Here is a 25,896-nt window from a genome sequence, read left to right as displayed (position 1 = left end):
TAAAGTATGTAAAAAAATTTACAATGGAACTCAAATTACAGTTTTATGTCATAATTCTGATACAAATATAATAAATTAATTTTATAATAATTACGTTAAAAATTCTAATTATTAATTATATTACAGAGAAAAATTTAAACGTGATTTCCTAGTATGGATGAGAGAATTTATGGCGTTTCAACGGGAATATACATAAATAAAGAGTAAATAATTTATAAATTATTGCATGTATGCTGTGACAGGTTCCAAGCAGCTGAGACGTTCATAGACAAAAGAGATTTTATATCTAGCAACAAACCTGTAAAAAACATCCAGTGCAAAGTGACACACACGCCATAATGTAAATTTGTTCTAGGTTTGGCGTTGAGATAATTTTATTTTACATTTTAATGCTATAAAATAAATTAAAACGTAAAGTAACGGCATTTAAAATGTCCTTAGTAAATTATGGTAAGAAGATTAAACTTTTAATTTTCACTCAGTGCTCAAAAGTGACCTAGAAAAGTACTATTTAGGTTGTCCCGAAAGAATCGAAGCCATTCATTTTCATAGTCAGTGTAATTTTTGAAATTGTTTTTAGAAGTAGTAGTACTAGTGTGTTCAAAAACTGTTGTAGAATTATGTTACAAACTTTAAGAGTGATGATAATGTGCTATTTACTTCGTCATCATAGTTATTTGTGAGCTGATCCACGGAGTCAATATACTGTTGTTGTACGTAGAATCAGGGCTGGGTGTACCGTTTGTGGTATCTGTCAAAGAAACAATTTCTACACCGATGTTAAAACTTTAATCTTTATTTATTACAATAGTAATCTATACCATTGTGTCCATTTATTAAATGTTTCATTTAGCAGTTACTCTCATCACTCATTGATTTCGTAAACAGTGAACTGTATTAATAAATATTCTGTAATAACAGCGCCCGTGGTTCTCGTATGTTTTCTAAGTGATTATGAACTCAAAAGTGTTGATTAAAAATGTCGAAATTCTCGATAATCGTGACTGAAATTTACCATTTAGATTTTTAGGTGTATTTCAGGTTAATTAACTGCCATGGCTCAATACTATCAAATAGCTGTTGGGCAAGGACATCAATTAACCCTAGAGGATTTGCAAAGATACTGTCCAAATATATGTTTAGATGGCAGAATTGTAGTAAATCAGGACGACCAGCAGTATGGCCAACAAGTGAGTAATGTCTTATTTGGACAATATTTTTATGGTAAAAAAAATTGTTTTTATTTTACATTTACATTTTTGTTTACACATACATGATATAATATGATGGCTGTTCAATGTGAAGAAAAATGAGACATGTGATAATCTTTAGCTTATCTATGTTTATTGTTTACATGAAGTACCTATACATAAAAGTATGAAATATATTATAAACCAAATAATTTTTTATCTGATTTTAGTATGATATTTATTCACATAAATAGTAAATAAGATTCTAATTTTCAATTTGGATATTTAATACCTTTGCTTTATTAACATAATAGTTATGTCTAAAGGTTGTAGTACAACAAGCAGATCAGGGAAATGAAATTATAGTTAGTGAAGGTGTGCAAGTACAGCCACAATTAGTTGTCAGTGAGGGATTACCGTATCAACAACAATATATAATTCGTCATGACCAGCCACCACCACCGCCACCGCCTCCTCCGCCCAACAGGCCTGAATTTCAACAACAACAGTCTCAGGGTCATCAGCAACAAACACTACTTAGACACCAGGTAAGTTATCGTATTTCCACTAATATTTAATGCATCAACCACTTATGGGGCACTTTTATAATATTTGTGTAGTGACTAAACATTAATGTAAAAGCAAATATAAGCCTTTAGTAGTGCCCATGTTGTGAAAATAACTGCTTGATGCATCCCATAGGTTTAGATCATTAAATTTGTTTATGAATAATTGAATTATATTATTGGATATTCTATTGCTATTATATAATTTAGGTACTTATTATACATTTATGTTGCACATTAAATAGGTGTAAAAGGTATATGTATGTCCATGCAATTTATTTATAGGTGTACTACACATCTGATTTACCTGTGGATACACAAGTTGTGTTGCAACATGCCCCCCAAATTGTTGATGCATCATTGATGCAACAGTCTACACCGCGTTCCCAACATGTATGTTTGTTAATCAAACTTATACATAGCATAATATAAGTGTTTAGCAAATCACTTAGATATACACGCAACTCAATCTTGCTTTTGCATGTATAACTCCTCTATTTCGTACAATTTTTATTCATTTGCTTTATTGATTGTAGCACATAAAGATAAATTTGTAAATATTATTAAAATATGACTTAATCAATTGAAATGATATTGTTTTGTCTTTCTGTTCTTAAATTAAAGCTTCATTTTGGTATATGTGGATAATTTTCCTATTTTCATAAGTGCTATTACATATTTTAACATGTATAGTTTTTAAGATTGTTTGATTATTATAGTATTTAATAAACTTATAAGTTACTTTCATTATCTACCATAGATAATTATACTTTTTTATGTTTACAAGGAATATGTCTGTATATATTTTTGTTGTAATGCATGAAACAAAATAAGTAAGTATGAACATGACTTGAAACCACTATGTGGAACTATCTGCCCACTGAAGTATTTCTGACTGGCAATCTGAGTGTTTATGGGCGGCAGATCACCTAACATCAGATGAGCCTAATGCCCGTTAGCTTCCTTTTGCATAATAATGAAAACTTATCCAATACTTCTGGGTCATTTTACTGTCATATTAGTATTGGAGATTAGTTTTGTCTGTTTTACTGACATTTTACCTCTATAATATAATATTAGTTATTACTAAGTACTACTAGTTATTAATTATTTTTTTACTATATTTTTCATTATCTTATAAATTTTAGGGTAATTGAGTATGGATTATATTAACTGCAGTCATCATTCTATATTAAATATTTATAAAATGAATGGTATTGTCCTAATTTTATAAGATAATGAAAAATATGTTGATACATTGGATTACAATAACTAGTATAACATTTAGAATTCATAAAAGTGTAATTATGTGTTGTTTAAGGACATTAATAGTGAAACAAGATATTGGGAATTATATATGACCAAACTCCAAGGTTTTACCACATACAAAATAATTTGTTTGGAGTTTTAATATATAGGCTCACTTATGCACCCATGATAGATGCAATAGAAAATTAAATTATCCAAACTAGTGTAAATAATATTAGATATTTTGTTAGCTTTTATACGTGCCATACGGCGCTCTTACAAACAGTACGTAAAAATTAACTACACTGGTACGTAAACAATATTTGATAAAACTAGTAATGTTTGTGCTAAATAATATAAGCACACTAAGCTCATATAATACGTTTTCCCGTATTACCGTATATGTATGTGTCAGACACATTTTCTCGTATTACATCTGAACGTCATTTAAGGAAGTTTTTGCCGCGTACTATCAGCCTAAAGTAATTCCGAACCAATTCGACTTAGGGTCCTTCAAGAAGAAAGCGTACCAATTCGTCAAAAACTGGCAATGCACTGCGAGCCTTTTGGTTAACCTTCTGCCCATTTGCCCCTTTATATAAAAAAAAGTATTCGTATATACCGATAAGTCGGTTTCGCTAAGAGGTTTTATATATTTTAAATTACTAAATCTATTCTAACTTTACGCATTCAAGCAAGAGTAATTTAGTCTTTAATCTGTAATATAGTTATATTGTCGGTTTGATTTTACATACTGTTCGTTATAAGGTATCCACAAAATATAATTGTGTATAGTTGGTGAATCCGGTGCATGTGCTGTCGTCTCCTTCGGTGCTGCACCCGAGTCAGCAGCCTCCACCGCAGCCCCCGCCCCCGCCCCCACCTCCGCCCCCTCCGCCGCAACATGCCCCTCAGAGTGTAAGTGTTCGCTCATATTAAACTTCATCTCTTTTCAAGGAACAAGGAATAAACAGTAACGGTTAGCTTGTGTTAACCAATGTGCACTTATTTGAAAATTATGTTGCTTTAATTAAAACATATTCACGTTATTTCTTCAATACAAAGTAGTAAAATTCATATCTAGGTGAATTGGTTACAAAAATGTATACAATTTAATTATCCTGTTAAATGTTATATGCTAATAATTGACTGATCACCTACTTGTCACAGTGGTGCACTGAAATCTGAAAATTTTACCTTGTAACATACCACTTCATTGACAATAGAGCTTTACTCCATTGTGTGAAACATATTGCTGACAAGTAACAAATTTGGATTTATGTATTTAATAACTGATACCAATACTATTTATTAAACTATCAAGACTAGTTCTTTTCTGCAGAAAACAATGTTCTTTAAAATAATGAATATTGTACGAAAAACAAAATTTCAGAAATGATTTAAGATACATACTTGCTGGACATCTTCTAAATTTAAATAATTTATGCAAAATTTAAAAAAAAAAAAATTTCTATCTGGTTCTGCTATTGCATTATAAATAACAAAAATTGTTGTCTAACCATAAATTACTTGCATTGTTGTCATTAGGGTATTTTTATAATGTTTGTTTTTCTCATAGCAATCCCAACAACAACCCCAACCACAGATGTCTCGTGCATCACCTCAACTTCTGCAACAACTTCAACACCACCAGATACAGTTCCAGCAGCTGCAACAGCAACAACAACAACAGTTGCAACAACAGCAACAGTTACAGCATCAGTTGCAACAACAACAGCAGCAGCAGCAACATCAAACACATCAGCAACACTTGCAATCTCAACAAATCCAACACCAGCAACAAGTTATGCAAACTGCATACATAAACCAAGCTGTAAGTTGTTATTCTTCTTTAGATTTTATAGTGATTAATCTGTGATTATTTCAGACAAGTTTGGACAGTATATGATTTGTTTATTATTTTTTGTTGTAATACACTTCTATGAAATTATTTATAGATGAATACTTGAAGTTTTGATAGTAAACATAAAGCTCAATCTAGCTAGAAAGCAGAAGGAAGCTAATAAAAATAAACTTGTAACGCTTAGTACTAGTGTTTACAGCTGGAACGTGATGTGAACTTTATCCAATCTCCGTGGTTTTTAAATATTCAATAAATTTATTTTAGGGTACACCCACTCGTCCTCCACCACAGCGGCTGTTAAACCAATCATTAAATAACAACGGTGTCACATTAGTTCGGACACCAGTAAGGACAATGCGGCCTCGTAGACCGGTAGTCAGAAATGCCATTAGCCCCGCCTCGCCCTTGCAAGTGCCTGCCCGCCTTTTAAATCCACAAATATTACAGCAGGTAAGTCTAACTGCAAATCGAGGTACATGTGTTAGCAGAGTCAGGTAGTGGCTTCAGTGTGGGCTTCTCATCCCTGAGGTCGTAGTTTGATCCCCGGCTGTGCACCACCGGAGTGTCATTCTATTCGCCCGAACGGTGAAGGAAAACATCGTGAGGAATCCGGCTTGCATTAGACCCAAATAGTAGATGGCGTGTATCAGGCATAGGAGACTGATCACCTACTTGCCTATTAGATTTACAAATCATAAAACACATACAGAAATCTGAGGCTCAGACCTAAAAAGGTTGTAGCGACACTGATTTTTTTATTTATTTATTTGAATCAATATGTAGGCTTAAAATATCATAAATATTGCAACAAATAATAAATACAAGCAGACAGTAAAAAAAAACTAAATAGAAAAAAACAAAATAAGTAAAGAACTACTATAACATGATTTTTATTCAGAGCTCGAGCGCCAATCCAGTGGGAGCCGCAGTGCGGGCAACAATGAGCACTGTCCCTGCGCGGGTTAGAACTCCGAGACCGGCCTCACCCCGGGTCCTAAATACCCACGCGGGGCACACACAGCACAGACCTCCCAGACCACGCACTCCTTTGCTGCAGGTGCGTTATTTACACCATCATTTCCAATATTTTGCAATGGTCTTGAACATAGATTTAATATATGCATAGATAAGGTTCTGGTCACAACGGTATTATAAAACTGATTATTCATTCCGTAGAATTCTGACATTTTATGATTGTTGCAAGTAAAAATGTTCTCCGCCGAAAAAGAGACATTTTTATTTGACCCATTTGAGGGCTGTATTTTTTATGTTTAACGTAATTATCAGTCGTCGTGAAAAACAATTTTAGGGTAGAGCACCGTACTTAATGAAATGGACACATTCATGATACTCAAATTGTAGTGTGAAATTGAAAAATAATAAAAAGTATTGTAACATGTCAAAAAATGATAGTAATCGGTATTCTAGTGAAAAAAAAATCATACTGAGTATATTTTATATTAAAATCGTGTCTCTGAAGGCTGTCAAAAATTGTTTAACGGAAGTTGAGAGTTTGTCGTTTCAGAATTTATGCATTCTGAATAAAACCAAAACTAAAGTTTCTTAGTTTTGAAACTTAAAATTAAGCGCTTGAGCGCTTAATTTTTTTCTATTTTTAATAGAAAAAAAATCTTTCGTAATATATAGCCAATAATACTTTAGCAGCAGCAACAACAACAGCAGCAGCAACAACATCAATTAGCGCAACATCTTCTCGGACAACAAGTTCAACAACAACAATTAAATCAACTCAAACTATCACAACAGGTTCGTGTCAATCTTTTATTTAAAAAATGGGTGTCCATGGGCTGCGATGACTGCCCGATAAAATAATTTAAGCCAAAATATTCGGAATCTATAATTCGGAAACTATTTGAGAGTACATATGTAGTAAATAGATAGTCTTTATTATTCATGTTGAAGCAATGGTGATAGTGTCAGCTACCAATGTATTTATAAATTAATAATATCAAAGTGTAACTAAAAACCATGAATAGGAATGATTAATAATTAACAGGATACAGATAGATTATTATTTGGTTGTTTATTTAATTTGTCAATCTATGTATTGAGGTTTTTAAATTATAATTACAATAGCAGCTGATACCAGCGCCACATACACAATAATTTCTATTAATTAATTAATGACATGTTTTTTTCGTGTATATACAGCTGCGTTCTTGTATTACAGCAACAACAGATAATTATCAACCAAAATCATGGTCAGCAGGCCCGTATAATAACTCCACAAGGGACAATAGTCACACAGTGTTTGAACCAATCGCCGCTGCAATCGCATCAAAACAATGGATCTCTAACAAATGTTCCTCAAACACAACAATTACAACAAATAAAGAAAGTTGTAGTTACGCCCAACAATGCGAATGAAATGGACGATCTCGAAGAAAGTATTACCGCGGCGATAGTACAAAAGAATATTACCAACGACAATGTGAACACGCAGTTTCAAACTTCACCTATGAGACAATCTACTAGCGTGTCCCAACCGGTGAACAGCCATCAGATAAACTATCCCCAACACAGCTTTCAACAGGACAACGTTTTGCGAATCTATGAAAGTCCACACGTGCAACATGTGCATCAACATCAGGTGATGATGGAACAAGACACCTCCGATCCTGAAGAGAGGCAGTTGGTTACCCTGTCGAGTGGTCATAGGATTACAATCGCGGAGTATAGGCGGTTGCAATCGTCGCGGGTGTTGTCACAGCAACATCTACATCAACAACAGTTGCAACAACAACAGCCGAGGTAATTTTTTTTTTATTGTAAAATGTAAACTTTTATTTTTGTCAGTCATATTTGTATATAATCTATAGAAAGAGATCTAACATAAATTATATATAACAAAAAAACAATTTAACTAAAGATATAGCCAAAGATGAAATACATAATATTTACAAAAAGGTTCAAACATTTACAAAAGGGAAAAAAATCATTAAATACATTTAATATTAAATATGTATTACCTATATCGTGTGTAAATGAGGTTGTGTATATTATATTTATATTTTATAAAAATAAAAGTATAATAAGTTGCTTATATATTATAATTTTATTTTACTATCGAACTATAATAAAAAGAAAGCATAAATATAATTATAGTATGAACATTTGTGTAATTAGTTCTATAATACCATTCAGGGAAACGGCAAGACAAACGCTAGTTAAAAGTAAAGAGCAACAGAGGCCAGTGCAAAGAGTGCATCCGATGCAGACTCAGCCACCGACGCCCATATCAGGTAATCTATTTAGGCATTTCGATAATATTGAAACATTTTTAAAAGTAATATATTCTACTAAAAGAAAACATCAACAGTGTGTATTTTTCTGAATATCCCTTTCTCACTTAATCTTTCTCGCTAAGTGTGCGTCCACACTGAATGCGCGGATGTAAGAGTAATTCAAAGTAATTCAGGTGCAAACTATGGACGAGGATTTGCTATTTTTACCGCACAGTTCGATCCTGAGATGGGAGATGTTGAACAATAGAAATGGTGTGTACGAAATAAGTAAAACAGAGGAATAACTGGTGATTTTTTTAACTTACATGAAGAATTAAAATTATACCATACAAAATTCTTTGTGTACCCTTGAATGCCCATGTCAACATTTGACTACGTGCTAAGTAAAATCGCAAAAGAAGATACTAAAAAACAAACATACACAGACGTTAATACGCAGAGTGACAAGACAAAACTACATACAGTAGAACTCCAATTATCCGAACTCCGACTATCCGAATCGCCGATTATCCGAATGACAAAAAAGACCGCAAAACAGCTTACATTGACGGAGATGTTTAAAAAACAATGATTTTTATTTCTAAACATGTACATAAGTACATTTTATGTATATTTAAAACATGTGAAAATTTCATGTTTCTATCATTTAATTCAATAAAAAAATAGTGCAATATCAAAACGTAGCTTTTATTCTCTCCAATGGCGATTTTTTTTTAAAAATCCGATTATCCGAATATTTGATTATCCGAATGAGTACCATTAATTCGGATAATTGGAGTTCTACTGTAGTTTGTTACCCCCGCCATCCGCGCTTTGGGTAGCTCTTGAAGAAGCAATTGAAAATTACGCGCGCATTTTCGCTCGGTCAGGTCGCGCTATGCCTTAGTCACTACAATATGGACACAAAAGCGCGTTTCATATGTTTGATACTCCGCGCCCGTCGTCGCAACCGCGCTAGGCTCGAGTGTGGACGCACACTATCTCTCCCTCTCACCTTTAGCACAATGCACTGTGCATTATGCGACGTTCGCTCTATCTCACTCTCTCTCGATCTATCTCACTTGCTTGCTCCTACTCTCGCTCCATGCTACGTACGCCCTTTCTTACTCCCTCTCAATCGCTCTCTCCCTTTTCTTCGTCAAAAACGAAGCCTTTACCCTCATGCGCCTAAAGAAGTTTCTCTTCAAAACAGCGTTTCATGTCGTTTCATATACGAATATTAAATATAGTAATGATGTATTTTCACAGAAAACAACGAAGTTGTAAGCGGACCTTCAGAGCAAACAGCAGAGCCCCAATCGGCGAAAATGTTGATTTTCCTACAAAATGGGGAACAAAGACTCATCACCTTCACACTGCCCAAGGAGAGTTGTACACTACAGGAAGTGTTGGAACAGGTGATTTTACGTTTAAAGGCTTTGTAAATTAAAAAAGTGTAATAATAAATGTTTCCAATTTTTATATTAATTTGCATTACATAATTAATATGCTATTAAAGGCATAATTCTTGCGAACTTTTGCCGATGTGTGTGCCCATGGGCGGCGGTATCACAAACAACGTTTAATACTGTCGTAAATTTTGCCGAAATTATTGTTAAGTGCCTAACTGATACCTATATATATATATATATATATATATATACTAAAATACATTATATATGATGTGGTGAACTTTCATACATAAATAAAATTCTAATATAATAAATAAACTTTAAACTAAATTTATTCTGATGATTCTAATCGCCCTTAAACACTAATCTAGGCACCCCAATACTAGGTTATGTTTTATAAATGGGAGATTTGATACTGCATAATATATCTTTACTTCATAATAATCCCTCCATTATATGAAATAAAAATGGCTAATTATGCTTGATATGAAGCTTCTTGTAAGACTACTTGAAGTTTCAATACTTATTTGGTGATTAATACATCAGAGTTGATAACGTCTTTCAGTATTTGGAAGGCAGGCAAAACTGTCAGACAATTTCTTTTCACTTCTATCGTCATTACTTTGGAACTGGTAGTTTGTATTTATTTATTTAGATTAATTATTGTTAAATATAGTTATTCATTTGGGTTAAACAACCTATCATTTACCGAATTTACCATGGAGAGTGTTCAGAGTTGTTCGGATTAATACCTGCGACTGAGTTTCATCATCGACGTCCACCTTTCCACAACTGCGCGTTTTTCAAGGCATTTTTTGCCGCGTCCCACCACTTTGTGGGCCTCCTGCCCGTTTGCCCCCTGTTCTATGAAAAAAAAATATATCAACTATCCCAGCTCGACGTAGAAAATCTTTTCAGATTTTTGGACTTTTTTTTAAATGGTTTGCAAGGAAATGCAATTCATTATTTGTATCGTTTATAACAGATTTTGTTCCAGGTGAATGTTCCATTTACAGAAGACACCCATATACAGTGTATGCAGAATACGTCCAGCGAAATTGACTATTTTGTGTCAGTTGGATCTACAACGAGGATAGAAGAAATGCTAGAGAATCATCCAGTAAGTTGACTACTAATTACGCTAAAATAGTAGTTTATGCAATTCTTATATAATAGAGGGTATTAAACATGAGTGTAGTTTTTATATACTACTACTATGCTTACCACAGATAATGTGTACTCAAATTGAATTGAAACCTCTTTGTACTTTAATAATTTAAAAAATTGTTTTAAAGCATTGATTTGTTTGGAGAATAATGCTTTAATTTAATTTTCTTAAAGATTGATGTAAGTAAAATATCCCAATACATGGCTGTATTTCATATCATAATTAGAATATTGAGAATTCTTATTATGACGTATGAGATTATGTATATAAATATTATGAAGGTACAATTACCTTTTTTTTCGTGTTGTCCTGTGTATTTTAGATTAATGTATGTTATTTGGGATTACGGTTAGAAACAGTTGAAATTGTCTTTGCTTGTTTAGAGATTTAAATTTATTTCAGCAGCCAATGCATTATCTCTCTACCGTCTATTTTTAATTATTAAATAAGTTTTATTAATTTATATGTTAACAACTATATTACCTCTAAGAAGTAAACATTACGTCTGTAAATTTGTTTATTTATTTAGGTGTTATTTCTAGGTAACTACAAACACTCAGATGAAAAATAAATTCTTGCTCTGTTTCTGTATTAGGATTTTGTCTATAGTTTGATTTACGAACATATCAAAATATATTTAAATAAAAAGCCTATTAAAAAAAGCAGTTTATTGCCATATCTTTTCTTCCTTTCTTTCCTTTACGAAATTTTAATGCGTCTATTTTTTTCTATGTGTTATGTTACATAAATAAATAATAATAACTTGTAATACAGTTACATTAAATGCTTGTTCTTTCAGATGTTAGTCGGTGATATAGCCAGTAGAAGTTCCCCCAGTGTCGGTCCGCAATCTCAAAGTAGTGAAATGTCTACACCAGAAAAGCCACCTTGTCCGGAGAGCAGTATGTTTTTTTATATTTTACAATTCACCAGAATAGCTGGATATATTTATATTTATACTAATATTGATCAGGTTCAGTTTTTTTATTAATATAAAAATTTTGTAATTTGTTGTTTTAAAAGTGGTGGGTAACAATTGACCTCAGGCCGGACCAAATTTGTTTCAGCCTTTGCATTATACCAGAGTGATATATATTTATTTATTTAATATTGCCAGGCAAAAAAGCTTTTCCTCAAAAGGAGTAATAGAACACGAAGTAATGGAAGTAATAACTAATGTAGACTAAGTGTATATAGGAAAACTAACACGAATTTGTTTTTAGATTATATATTATCAAACTAAATTAATTATTATTTTAATAAGAAGTATTGGCCTAGTGGCTCCAGAGTGCGATTCTCATCTCTGAGGTTGTAGGTTCAATCCCATCGGTGCACCAATTGACTTTTTTCTGTGTGCACATTTAGGAAAACAACAACAGAGTGTGACAGGCCACCTTCTTGCCTAGTTGATTGACAGAATTCTGTGACCTAGACCTGAAAAGGTTGTAGCGCCTCTGATTTTTTTTTAATTATTGTAAATTGTCCTTTGACGCAACCAACTTTAAATATAATTTTGTTTGGAGTAGGTGATACCTCTTCTGTGTGTACAATGTGAATTTTGTGTGCAAGAACTGTGAATTTTATCTTAAGCAATGTAAGATCGTTAGTCCAGCAATAAAATTTGTAATATAAAATGTTATTTTTTTCAAAGAAAAACACTATTTAACGGATTGAAGTTATGTATTATTGTAAACTTATAAGCATTTAATATATATTTGATTATTCAATATAATAAAAGACAATAATGTTTTTTTTTTTCACTCGCAGCAAGTAGCAGTCCCGAATCTCCAAAATCTCCACCACCAAGATTTGTTGATGGGAAATTGGCTGTTTGTAAATCTTGTGGATACTCTGGCTTCGACTTCAATCGCTGTCAAAGGTTGGTTTTATGCCCTTGTGTGTAGCCCCATGTCCCACGTCAAGCAAATTGCCCCATATCCAATATGGGCTGCAAGTTTAGAATGTATCTTTATTAGCGATTCTGATTTTGATATAAATTTAAAACTACTTTAAAATTTTTAACGTCAGTTGCATTTTTTTATATTTTCAGATGTAAGCGAGTTTTCACTGAAGAACCCAAAAGTGTGTCAATACCAAACAAAATTGTGGAACAGAAGAAGAAGGAAGGGGAGAAATCTACTTTGGAAAAGCAAATGTAATTTTTTTTAATTAATAGTTTATAGTCCAGTATTCATACAAAAATAATATGGGGCTACCCGCAGATTTCTGTATCTGTGATCATTATTTATCCTTAATAACCAAGGTGATCAAGGTCTGGTCCAAGGCATATCGGATTTCTCACGATCATCTTTTACCATTCGAGCGGGTGTTTATGACCTATCAGTCTCAAAGACCAACTGAATCACAATACTCTACGTCCAAACCCAATAACCTATCTCAATCCATATTTGATTGACATCCTGTTCCAAATATTGATAAAAGTGCGCCAATAACCAATCAACGGATTGTAATAGTCATTTGTCGATACAAGCTATCCATGGTAGGTCCGATCGGTGTATGTCGATAGACCTTTGTATGACAATGTCAGTTCAACTGCACCAATATCCTATCTTAAGATTTTGACTTACACCAGTTTTTTAAATTATTTGTTCAGTTTTATTTACTTTATTTGGTTTATATTGATGATCAAATATGAGTGTATAGAGCGAACAGGTTGGTTAGTTTAGGTTTATGGGGTTTGGTTATTGGGATGCTGATAGGAGATCGATCGACTGTCACTGTCTGATCTCAGATTGTTTTCAATCTGAGATCAGACCGTGACGTTGATTCAAGTGAATTGTGGATCAATCATTGGATTCGGGCTTTAGAAGACTCATTATACGAATGTCAGATTTTGACTGCATCTATTTTCTCTACAATATGTATATTCTATATTACACTTAAGCTTTCAGTTTAAAAAATATATATATATATTCTGTGCTAGTACTAAAATCTTATGTTTTTATTTCTCTCGACTATAGGAAATTATTTTTTCAGACCTTGTGGGGATGGCATAAAGATTAATCTGCTAAAGCAAACCGTCAAGAACCTTAACAATAAAACCGTAAGTAATGTTACCATAACTAAAAAATCCAATACGGTCATAGATCACGCTATAATGTACTATGTAGATAGATGGCTTTAAGCATTTTCTAGATACAAATGGTCTTAAAATGTGTAATAATAATAACAGTGTAGTAAAAAAACTATTAAATAGATTAGTGTGTAACACTGAAACTATATTCTGCACACAAGTTGACAGTGTAATATTCACCAGGTTGTTCAAGAAAAAGGTAAACCCAATCGTGTCAGAAAACCCAGAGGAAAGCAACCCGACCCTGAACCAGTTATATTAACTTTGAGTTCTGATGAAGAGGATTCCAATAGTTCCATGCTGAGTAATCAGGTAGGAATACTATTTTTGGTAGTTTATTATATTTTGGTAGTTGTGGTCTATTGGTAGAAAATGGTTTGTTAGAACTTTCTCTGGAATGTGTGATTTGTATTGTGTGTATTTGTGATTAAATTTGCATTCCCTTTTTGTTCATGATGCTAGTATAACAGCCAGCAACCCCGTGGTGGTTATGCGGACTAGCATCTGAACAAATTATGTACTAAGTATCATTACGATAACCGTCGAACTATAATAACGTAACAGTGTTGGCAACATAAAAACAGTATCATACGTCATCATATAATCCCGAGTTTCATGACGATTCTCTATTTTGCATGGTCTACCGGTATGCATCTTAATACCTTATTAATATATATTTATCAAAAAGAATCACATACATTATCTCTGTAATTATATCAGTATTAATAAATTATTACAATTGGTTCTTATTTTATTATAAAATAGATGGAACAGAACTTACATAGTAAAGAGCCATCTCTACTGGAAATAGAAGGTGGAACTCCTGATAGCGGTATTGGCTTCGATCTTGTTGGTAAGTAAATTTAGTAAATATATTCAATAACTTTGAGAAAAATCAATCAAAAAGGAATTTTGATATGAAATATCTAGTAGTACAGAAATGTACACTTAACTTTTATACTACTAACATCAAATCTAAATTGTATTACAGTTTTTTTAAGAAATTTAAATATGTTCTTATGCATACATAATACGCAAAATAATATCTGGTCACAGATCAGACAATGATGAGTACATTTTTGCTCAGTATAACTTATTAATATATCAAGTGTTTCATATTTTAATAGTGCCATCAAGATTTCTTAGTAATTTATTTCTTGTCCTGTAAAGAAAGGCATTAGAAATGAAATTGCATTTATCATATTCTGACCTAAAGCAACATATACATAATATTATATCCGGCTAATATATAAATATAAAAAAATTTAGGTGAATTGTTACTTTTCATTTTATTTGGGATTTTTTACATATGCTTTAGCTTAAAAATTTGTTATATCCTCATACAAAAGGATTTTTTAAATTTTTTATTTTATTTCATAATCATTTCCCGTGCAATTCGGTCACGCTGTTAGTGCTAACAATATAAAATGGGTTATGGCAACTCTGTTACGAGTCATAGACAATGTGTTACAGTCCCGTTGAAATGACAATATATTTGACTGTTGACAGTTGAGACTAATCTTGACTTTGACAGATATTAGTAGCGAGAAACAGTCTGAATTTATAGCGTGGTCTTTCGTCGAATGTGCGTAAATTATTTATTTCACGTAAATTTAACGTCCTTTGTTGTGGAAATTAAGTGACTTTAGAAAATAAGTATGTCCCTAAATCAACCTAGTGAATCAACAGGTATAAAACTTCTGCTTATGTTCTTTAAATTTTAACCGACAGCCATGCCGAAAAACTCGATGAAATATATGTATATTATCATAAAAATATAGTTGAGTATTGTATAAATTCAGTGTAACAAAAATCTATACCTAGTTGCGTTATCTAATGTGTATCTGTTCTGTACCATATTTGCAGTTTCTATCTAAATTAGTAATAGATGTTGATGTATTCAAATTCTGTTATAAAGCTTTTTTTTTACCTCAGATGAAAGCAGAGAAGAGATAAGTCAAAATATGGCCAATATAGTTTCATCTTTCAAATGTCGAACTATCAGAATTGGATCATTTAGATATACGCCCAAAGAAAAGGTTAGTTTCATTTTAAAAGTGTCTTGTTAATTAACCACCTTAAATATTAAGGTGTTAGTGCTTATTATATTCTTCAGCTGATATGAAATGAGAAATATATTGTCAATGTTAAGTTTATATAAAGTTTGGTAAACTGTAATAATCACAGGAATACAAAGTCTGTTAATCAAGAGAAGCTATATAACATCTATTTTAACACAAATATAGTGCTGTTTTTATTTAATTCCAGACATAAAAAATTTTTATATATATTGTTATCACTTGTTCTATATAATACTGGAAGTATAACAATTTCTAGCAAATTAAAAAATGTATAAAATTTGTTATTAATTTTTTTAGATTTTTATATCACCAAGAGGTATCAAAATTATTGCCCCATCATTAAAAAATGAATCTAAAGAAGTGGCTCTTCAAATACAAATAAAGGATATAGTAAGGATATTAGTTCATTTTGGAAAGGGTTTACCTGTAATTTTCTTGTATACAACTAGCAAATGTGGTGGATATATAAGAAAATCGTTAGAAATGGTTGATGAATTAGGTTTGTACTATTTTATACTTATGTTTCTCAATGAACAAAGAAAATTACTGATGGAAAATATGAGGATGGTATGCCTTACGAAAGGAAACTGGTATGCCTTAGTTTCAAAATTTTCGATCATTACCTAAATCTGAAGTCAATTAGTCCATTTTAAATGTTTTAATTAAATTAAATTGATACATTGTTAATTAAAAATACTTATTTTTTATTAGTATACAATTTAAATCATTATTATTTTTCAGGTCCATATTACAATCCTTCTGCTAAAGTTGATGCTTATAAGAGGATTACATTATTGCCAGATGTAATAAGTGATGAATTAAAAACTTCTTTTCAAACATTATATGGGTCAGTCCTGGTTGAGTTGACCACTAAAGAAGCAAATGAAATCCTTGTGCGAACTTGCCCAAAAGAAACCAGTAATTGTAAAGTCACAACTAGATCTGCCAGTGCTTCCAGTAATACAGGAGTTAAAAGGTATATCTCTGTTGTTTTACTAATAATAGGAAAAAATTTCAAATAACAAACATTAATATTTGTAATTAAAACTGATAGGAAATTGTCTGTAATACCTATTTAGTAGTTGTACAAGCTGTTTTTACAACAAGAAGTCTTGTTCAAACTATTCAACTAAGTTACTGTAAATTTTAATGTTATAAAATTTGTAATTAAAAAACATTTAAATAACATTAGCACTTCAAATTGTTCTAAATAAGTTGTTTTTGTTCTTTTTTTTGAACACTTTCTTAGTTTTGGGCATTATTTCCAATTACTTTGACATATATGTACATAACAAGTCTTGATTTTTAAATTGGGCGACATTACTTCTCTAGCTCGACTGTATCAGCAGATTAATACCTAAACTACTGAACTATATTCTGTGAAAAGGTCAATCCCCAATTATTATATTTAAGTGTGAGGATTGACCTCTAATTGATTTGAATTAGCTAATGGGACTTTACCAGCGGGGCACTTCATATCATAAGTCTAATAATTATATTTTTTCTTTTCAGTTTAAATACAGCTGAACAAATCAGACAAATATTAATTTACCCACCAGGAAAGGGGGGCATTCCAATTAATACAGAAGATTATATGTGTCTAGCACAAGATCAGTTTTTAAACGATGTTATTATTGATTTTTATTTAAAATACTTAGTTCATGATATTTTAACAATCAGTCAGAGAGAAAAGACTCATATATTTAGTACATTTTTTTATAAGAGATTAACAACAAAGCCAAGTAAAGTGAATAAAAGTTCAAACCCCCTCGAGTGGGATAATAGTTTAACACCTGCTCAGAAACGGCATGCAAGAGTCAAGACATGGACAAAGAATGTGAATATCTTTGACAAAGACTTTATTGTAGTTCCTATAAATGAAAATTGCCATTGGTTTGTGGCTATCATATGTTTTCCTAGCTTAGAGGGCTGTCGTAGTACGATTGATAATAGAATTGTAATTCCACAAGCAACAAAAAGAAAAGGTAAGATTATCCTGGTAAGGTACCTGCATTGTAATTTTACCATAAATGAATTGAAAATTCATTGAGCCACTCGGGTAACACTAAGCACTATTATCATTATTATTTTTATGAATTATTTAAAAAAATTACACCTTCCACGGCTATAATACAAGAATAATTAAATGTACTAGTCAACCATTAACCTATTGTGTGCGCTGGTTTGAATAGGAATCATGTGTTGTTCCTATCTAAGATAAAATTATTCATTTCAGAACGAAAATCATCAATGCAAATAGGCAACACAACAATTACCCCATTATCAAAACAGGAACAGCTCACATTAAATTGTGATTCTGATAATTTAAGTGAACGGGACGAAGCTGAGGCTGAGGTAGGTCAGAGTTTAGTTTTGTGGCTTAATCTCTGTTTATACAGGAAACAAGTCATCTACAAGTACAAGTAGTCTACAATGTGTTGAGTTTATCAATTGTATGTTTCTAGAATAAAACATTATTTGGAATTTAATTTTACGTTGTGTTGTTTTAACTTTTGAAAACAGTAATTGTGTTGAGTGGAGCCGTGAAGCTTGCCATCTTTGGCTTTAGCATGCGACTCTCACACCTGAGGTCGTTGGTTCGATCCCCGGCATTTAACATTTGCTCGAATGGTGAAGGAAAACATTGTGAGGAAACCGACATGTCTTATTCTCCCAAAAAGTGGACGACGTGTGTCAGGCACTGGAGGCTGATCACCTACATGCATATTAGGTTTAAAAAAATTATCATGAAACAGATTCAGAAATCTGAAGCCAAGACCTAAAGAGATTGTAGCGCCACTGAATACTATTTATCTAAAAACATGTTGAGATTAATGAACTTATTTTAACAGTGAAAATGTATTTAATTAGGAAAGTGACTTGGACATGCAATGTGATTCTGAAGAAGATGAAACAGAAAAACCATTAGATAAGAAACCAGAAGTAGCTGTTGTTAGAAAAAATGAACCCATTAAACAGTGAGTAGCGTTGTAGTGTTCTTAAAAAGAAGTGCCAACCATTTCATTTAATTAATTTCCTTAATGATATTCCATTTTCATTCATAAATAGCATATGCTTTATTAGCTCTTGTGTCATGTTATGCATTTAAATATTCATATATATGCGATAATTGCATATTTATTACATTATTTGATTTTATGTTACAGACCCTGTATTCTTATTTTTGATTCACTTGCTGGTGCTTCCCGATCAAGAGTTGTGGCTACATTGCGGGACTACCTAACTTGTGAATACCAAACTAAAGTGAGTAATTTTTCACTCTCTGTAAACTAACATAATGTTTAAAAACACATTATTAGTTAGTTATTATATTACCTTGTACATTAAGAAAAGCAAAAGTGTAAATAAATCACTACAATCTATTTTGCAATTTATAAAATTTGCTCTTAAGATTTTAGAATCTATTTCAACAAAATGGTTACTTAATGAATGATTTTACATGTGGTATTTATACTTGATACTTAAAATGCGTGAGAGTAAATCTTCAAAAGGTTTTCTAATAAACTCTAGGACATTCTCCAAGACTCTCACTATAATCAATTGCTCATTTTTTGTATGAATTCTTTCTTTTTTCAGATATCTAAAAACAAAGTCTTCAACAAAGACAATATTAAAGGCAGTTGCCCAAAAATACCCCAACAAAATAATTTCACAGACTGCGGTCTGTATTTGCTACAATATGTTGAACAATTTTTTAAGGTAAATTATTTTACTCCAATCACATCATATGAATAGGATTGTTATGAATAAAATTAATAATAATGATAGCCATACTATGACTGATAAAACATTTGAAGATAATAATTATAGTGATGTTCCTTAAACTAATTTTCTAGAGAGAACATAAATTCAATTTATTTCATTGTGGCTGTAATTCATTCGATTTTAATTGTTTTAGATATTTTATTTTATATATAATTTTTAGGACCCGGTGCTGGACTATAGTTTGCCAATTAAACAACTTGGAAATTGGTTTGATGAAATTGTTGTTACCAGGAAACGTGAAGAAATCTCGAATTTATTGAAATCCCTAATGAATACATATAATCCAGATTCGCATTTAAATCTACCTGATATCACATTCCCTACATTGAATGGTAATTGTATAATAATATATTATTTATACTCAAATCTAGAGCTAATGAATTTTTCATCTGTTTACCCTAATATTCCCTTATCATATATTTATATCACTATAGATAGTATATTGTATTAGCTATTTAATTGGAATCTCCATCTGTTATAACAAATGTTTACTTGGTGTTGTAGCTAACTAAATTGTTCTTCTAAACAGCTGTCTCATATATATAAATTATGAACATCCCTTTTTTAATAACTGGTTTGAAAATGCTTAATTTATGAAATCTTTTTCAGGAAAGTTAATTGAAACTGAAGAACATGCAGATGATGGTTCGGGCAGTGAAAAAAGCACTTCAAGTAAAGAGCAAAAATGTGATGTTAGAAGCGGTGATGGGACCACAATTACTTTTGTGAAACAAATGGCAACAGGCGATATCCTTGTGAAGAGAAATTTTGCAGATTCAACTGAAACAGTACATTTACGAAAAGCTATAAGACTTTCAAATGACTCCGAAAATAGATCTGTGATGCCTTTTAAACAGAATTTAATTAAAAAAGGAGACCATGACAACCAAGTATTAATACTTCACTCTGGTGATTTGGTGAAAGACCTTCAAAATACATTAATAGTGAATAAAAAAGCAGTGGCTGATAAAAAGCATGGTGTACATAATCAAAATGTTTCAGTGAACTGTGTACGACAAAGTGATAGTGATAGTGACAACTCATTTCACAAAACAAGAAGAATAAATAAACTTGAGGATGTAATGCATGACTCTATTAAGAAGTTTAAGAAGAATGAATGTTAAAAACACATTGTCCAAACAATGTATTAAATTATTGTTAATTTAATAATTTGTATAGAACCTAATTGTTTGACTTTTGTAAATATTAGTTAACACTATTTACTTAGTATTAGATGATGTATACTTATGTTTTTATATTATAGGGTTTTGACCCTATTGCCTTTTATTTGGGAAAGAACTATAGTTATTATCTCATTTTATGTAAAGATGTGGCATCACATGCTTTTGTGATAAATGAATATAAATTTCATTTGTGCTAAGTGCTAAGTATTTCAATTCTACAATAAAATAATTGGTGATAGACTCATCACCAATTTTAAAAAATTATGATATTATTTAATGGACAATTAAACTGTGTTACGTTAACATCAATTAAGATTTACTGCAGTGGCCTAAAATAAAACAGTTATTTAGATGACAATTATTTTTTCAAATTAAATTTATTAATTTTCAAATTATTTTATCTTTTATCTTAATTTAATCTCAAAAAATTTTACTATGGTTCCTGTTTGGTATTAAAATGATGTGATGAATTCTGGTAGAAAATTGTATCAATATCTGATTTTCCATTAGTTATTACATAAATACTAATGATACACTTTCCTATTGGAATATTCTAAATTTTGAAAAATTAAATCTTGAGAAGCAGTTCTTTCTTAATTAAAAGTAGTGAAATGATACTATCAATATAATAAATGTAAAAAGCTACACTGAACATATTACAATTTAAATTTAGACATTTGTCTGTTTTTCTTTATTCCTTTGCCTAAGAAACTACATTTTGTCTCATAAATTTTATATGAAACCCAGTAATGCCACTTTGGCCAAAGTAAGTATTTGTTGGATTATATTATTAAGTGTGCTGTGATTTTTAATTCTGATGTATACAAGTTCCACTAATATCCGTTTTTAGTCGAGTGCCTTATAAATAAATATGTTTATTTCCAAATGAAATGAGTCAATTTAATGCAATAAATTTTGCTAGAAATGAGAACATGGCTTCTATTTAAGCTACTTCATGACCAAGGGTTTCAAAGTTATTAGAAAACCTTAACTAAAATTAATTACTAAATAAATAATATAACACTCATTAGGTACTTTTGGTTCGCTATTTGTCTGACGATAATCTTATGGATCAGTGGTTTTTTAAAGGATGAAAGTTTGAACAAGTCGGCAAATAAAATCTAAAGATTATTACTGTTGTATTTTAAATTCTATCGGTATAAGTCACATTTTAAGAAACTTCACATCGTTTGTTAATAATATTCATAGTAATTAAAAGCAAATATCGACCGTCATTTGTCGAGTCGAAAGTTTTTTAATCTATACAACATAGATCATCAATGTCACGGTCAAAACTTAACTATCACTGTCAAATGCATAATTACTATTTCAAAAGTCAAAACAACAAATTTGAAGCCTTGAAAGCTGAATTCCATATTTATCAAAATATTATTTTCCTTTTTAGTTATTGGTATAAAGGTTGTTTATGTACGTTTTCCTATTTAAACAATATATAACCATATTAGAATTCTATATCTATTACATCTATATATCGAACCCATACGATTACAATTTACAATCAAAGTGATCACATTTCAAATCAACAAATTTTTAAAAACTACGAAACAATGACTGAATCAACAGCAACGCCAATTGAAGGATGGTCAAAGGAGGATAAATTTAATTTATTGCGCGCTATAAGAGAATTTGGTTCTCATGATATTGAAAAGATACAAGGGTTTATGTTTAGTAAAAGTTGTGAAGAAATTTCTGGAGCTATAGAATATTACAGATCTAAAGCTTTACAAAATCCTAACGCAAAAAAGAAAAGGGAGAAGCGGAAGTTAAATACCACTACTACACCCTTAGGGCGTTGGGCTGCAGCACTAATAGATAATAAGAGTTATGATGAATTAAGAACGGATATATCAACTGCTCTCAGGTTGGTGGCTGAGTTTGAAGAAAGATCTCCAAAAACTTGCACAGAGCAATATAATTTTGGAGCAGTATACCAAACATTAGCAAATGCTTTAGATGGGAGAGTATTGTCTGATGATCAAAAAGTAAATGCTTTGATAGAGAAATGTTTAATTGATGCAGCCATTTTGAGCAAAGCATTTAAATGTAAAAGTTTTGTCAAGGATGTGATTAACGACATACATTTAACTACTGATTGGATGGATGATATAGTGCTTCTAAAGGCAAGTGATGACAGTGACCTTGCAAACATAGGACATATAATTTGTCACAAAGCATATAATCCTTTGAATATATCTATAAATGATCTTCAGTGTGGTAAAAAATAATTTACACAATTTCATACAATTTAAACTTAGTAAATAAAAAATTTGGAAACTAATTTTTGTTTTAATTATAATAACAGACCATCTTACACAAATACACAATTAAATATAAATATTATTATAAAAAAGCAGTTGAAACATTTATGATGTGTTTAACCATTCAATAAACTTATTAAATATTCTTATTGCTACATTCATAACTCTTTCCCAGAAGCCAGGTTCTTCTTGTGCTTTCACAGGTGGAGGGAATTCTTCACTCAAATCTTCTATTTCTCTTCTATGCCTGATCCAACTTTCATTTTCATCAGCACCACCTACAATTTTGTAAAAATATTTATTGAACTTTAAAAGACTGATGTAGATCAATTTTAGCTGGATGAACCTCAAAACTAGGGCAAATACACTCATATCTTAGAATATCTATCTAGAAAAGTGTAGAGGATTAGCTAACTCCAACATTTTTTATCTCCCTGTATAAAATACACATTACATCTAGTAAAGATACTCTGAATTCGCGAATCACGGATATCTACAGAAATAGTCAACACGATATTTAAGTGGATAATAAATGTTTGTTTTGTATGAAAATTGCTTTGGTAAACAATTGTTAGTTGTTACTTAAAGAGTTTTTTATCGATATTTTATTAATAACTAGAAGGGAGGTGCAATTAACTTTATTTACGATGATGTCATGTGGTAGCAATAAATCATATTGCTTTGGTGAGATTCTAAAGTATTCATATTAAAATGTTCAGTTCAGTATTAAACTTATTATAGGTCTTATAGGAGATAGCTGACCTGGCAAACGTCGTCTTGCCAAACTACTACCTTTAACTCAGCGCCATCTGTTAGAATTGTATCAAATAATAAACAAATGTTAATGTTATCGTAATTTTAGTAAGGATGCCTATTTTTTTGAAAATGAAATATAGCCTATGTCACTCAGGAATGATGTAGCTTTCTAACTGTGAAAGAATTTTTCAAATCTGCCAAGTAGTTTCGGAGCCTATTCAATTCATACAAACAAACAAAAAATCAAACCTTTCCTCTTTATAATATTAGTATAGAAGTATAGATTGTTCTACGTAATGCGAAATTCTGCATATACTTTTAATGCAATCTCGCTTTAGTCATGAAGGAAATAGACACGCTTGGAATGTTTAACTTGTTTGCCTGTAATTATGGTTGCTCCATGACCAGGACAAAGCATCTTTTGCGAGACTCGGGCCTTAACTTGGGCTGTAAGAGGATCGACTGCAGGGCCGGAAAGAAGTTCACTAGAGTGAGCGAATCTATAGCTAATAAAAACTATTACTTACTAGATAATTCATAAGCTGTTATCTGAAAAGAAATACATATAAGTAATAAGTAATATAATCTTTACCACGCAAAATTTAGATAGGTATTAAATTTTATTTACAATAAGCGCGTAAAACTACACGACTTATTAGAACTATATCTTCTGGTCCAGATTCTATTTCCAGAGACAGAAACGTCATTAAGATGAGTATTTTGCTTTGTTAAGAAAGTACCTTTTTTAAGTTGTTGAGATTTTATCCACGCCAAGAATGTGGTATGGCACACCTATCAAGAAGAGTAGCAAGTTTATTTTAATTCTAGTCAGTTCTGCGCACTTGATTTAAGAAGTAGTAAATGTACTTGACTTTTATTAGTAAAAGGGGTCAAAGTATTTTTTTAAAAATCATAATAGTCTATAAGTCAATTATAAATACGTCAGTAGAGAACGCTTTGCTTGAGGGATGCTTCATTATTAAGAAAAAGATAAACCTACCTGAAATGCCATACACATCGAAAAGCAAAGTACGAGTCCGAAAATAGCAGTTCTGTGCAACATTGTGGATGTTATCACTTCGGCTATACGATAGAAATACATTTGGCATTGAACTTGCGTTTTATAGGAAGGCGTGGTGGCTAGCGGAAATCATGTTGGTAATTGCTGTTAGCCATTGTGATGACAAGATTATGTCTTCAATGTAAAAAGTTAATTCTGTTCATCCAAACGATATGCCGCCTACTTTAGTACCCAGTATGCGTTTGGCATAGGAAAGAAATCTAGCCGGCTTGGGATTCAATTCCAGTAAACAGAATAGACGCCTGATTATGAAGCTATTTGACTAAATAAATATTAATGGAACATATTGGGATGAATTTCGCTACTAAATAAACTTAATTATTCTCGTTTAAGTCATACCTAAGCTCTTAGTAAAACGAGAGATACATAGGAAATTTGCGTGGTAGACTTCGTTCTGTCAAAAATATTTGGAATGTTACAGTTTTATGTTTCTACCTATTTTAAAGTCAAAAAAATGGCAAAAAATTCTCCTGATCAGAAACGTCATCCTGATGATAGGACCGTGTATGAACTGTGAGGTTCAGCTCGGGTACCCAAAGTATTTTCGCTTCCACGAACTTTGGCCACCCCACTGTACCCACTAAAAAAACCCCGACTGGGATGTCTGCTAGAGGGCTTCAAAGCTGATTGAAAAATAATCTAAACGTACAGTGGGACCCTAAAGGTGACAAATATTTAAAAATTGTGTGCCTCAATGACATTTTGATTTCGACTCTTTGAAGTTAGGAATACACCTAGATTGCTTAGACAATAGTGCGCGCTTGTAATTTAATTGCAATAATGTAATGACTCTACATTTTAGTTTGACAACGTTTGTATGGAGAAAATGGCCGTTTTTAGGATTTTCCCAGAAATTATTCGAATCCTTGTCGCCGTAAAAACATCATTGGACAATTGGTAAATTTAAACTAGGCGTTGTTGAGTTATGCGCTTACCAACACA

General features: G+C 31.6%; 3 protein-coding genes across 7 annotated transcripts; 2 read left to right on the top strand and 1 right to left on the bottom strand.

Moving 5' to 3' along the window:
• The first annotated feature begins 320 nt into the window (after positions 1-320).
• Positions 321-21,637, top strand: LOC110998403. Of its 5 annotated transcripts, none has more exons than XM_045630332.1 (29): positions 321-450; positions 1,042-1,190; positions 1,517-1,738; positions 2,042-2,149; positions 3,800-3,922; positions 4,584-4,838; positions 5,133-5,318; positions 5,767-5,925; positions 6,531-6,635; positions 7,060-7,640; positions 8,034-8,131; positions 9,383-9,531; positions 10,523-10,645; positions 11,493-11,595; positions 12,461-12,572; positions 12,744-12,848; positions 13,691-13,757; positions 13,971-14,099; positions 14,553-14,640; positions 15,723-15,826; positions 16,166-16,367; positions 16,610-16,844; positions 17,381-17,853; positions 18,105-18,223; positions 18,740-18,846; positions 19,036-19,132; positions 19,466-19,588; positions 19,815-19,986; positions 20,264-21,637. In XM_045630332.1, the coding sequence occupies exons 2-29, from the start codon at positions 1,056-1,058 to the stop codon at positions 20,776-20,778; spliced, it is 4,995 nt and encodes a 1,664-aa protein (XP_045486288.1). In that variant the 5' UTR covers positions 321-450; positions 1,042-1,055; the 3' UTR covers positions 20,779-21,637. The 5 variants fall into 5 exon arrangements, with proteins under 5 accessions (XP_045486288.1, XP_045486287.1, XP_045486285.1 ...); XM_045630331.1 differs by having other exon boundaries at positions 1,505-1,738; positions 6,534-6,635; XM_045630329.1 differs by having other exon boundaries at positions 1,505-1,738.
• A 523-nt stretch (positions 21,638-22,160) lies between these two features.
• LOC110998422 lies at positions 22,161-23,120 on the top strand. The gene has a single exon (XM_022267075.2). The coding sequence runs from the start codon at positions 22,407-22,409 to the stop codon at positions 23,082-23,084; it is 678 nt and encodes a 225-aa protein (XP_022122767.2). The 5' UTR covers positions 22,161-22,406; the 3' UTR covers positions 23,085-23,120.
• An 11-nt stretch (positions 23,121-23,131) lies between these two features.
• LOC123689576 lies at positions 23,132-24,986 on the bottom strand. The gene is made up of 3 exons (XM_045630334.1): positions 24,874-24,986; positions 24,401-24,422; positions 23,132-23,395 (listed from the first exon to the last, which is right to left on the bottom strand). Exons 1-3 carry the CDS (start codon positions 24,973-24,975, stop codon positions 23,223-23,225), a joined length of 297 nt encoding a protein of 98 aa, XP_045486290.1. The 5' UTR covers positions 24,976-24,986; the 3' UTR covers positions 23,132-23,222.
• Positions 24,987-25,896: the final 910 nt, after the last annotated feature.

This window comes from Pieris rapae, chromosome 12 (genome assembly GCF_905147795.1).
Source record: "Pieris rapae chromosome 12, ilPieRapa1.1, whole genome shotgun sequence".
Lineage (NCBI taxonomy): Eukaryota > Metazoa > Arthropoda > Insecta > Lepidoptera > Pieridae > Pieris > Pieris rapae.
This window is presented reverse-complemented; position numbering and strand designations above follow the sequence as displayed.

Bases quoted from the DNA above. Each gene is read 5' to 3' on its own strand.
- LOC110998403 (XM_045630329.1), top strand. From the start codon at position 1,056: ATGGCTCAATACTATCAAATAGCTGTTGGGCAAGGACATCAATTAACC. The intron at 8,132-9,382 runs GTAATCTATTTA...GTATTTTCACAG, and splicing joins GCCACCGACGCCCATATCAG to AAAACAACGAAGTTGTAAGC. The intron at 12,849-13,690 runs GTAATTTTTTTT...TTATTTTTTCAG, and splicing joins TCTACTTTGGAAAAGCAAAT to ACCTTGTGGGGATGGCATAA.
- LOC123689576 (XM_045630334.1), bottom strand. From the start codon at position 24,975: ATGTATTTCTATCGTATAGCCGAAGTGATAACATCCACAATGTTGCAC. The intron at 24,423-24,873 runs GTAGGTTTATCT...ATTTCTTTTCAG, and splicing joins CGATGTGTATGGCATTTCAG to ATAACAGCTTATGAATTATC. The intron at 23,396-24,400 runs GTAAGTAATAGT...ACAAAATTGTAG, and splicing joins AACAGCTTATGAATTATCTA to GTGGTGCTGATGAAAATGAA.
- LOC110998422 (XM_022267075.2), top strand. From the start codon at position 22,407: ATGACTGAATCAACAGCAACGCCAATTGAAGGATGGTCAAAGGAGGAT.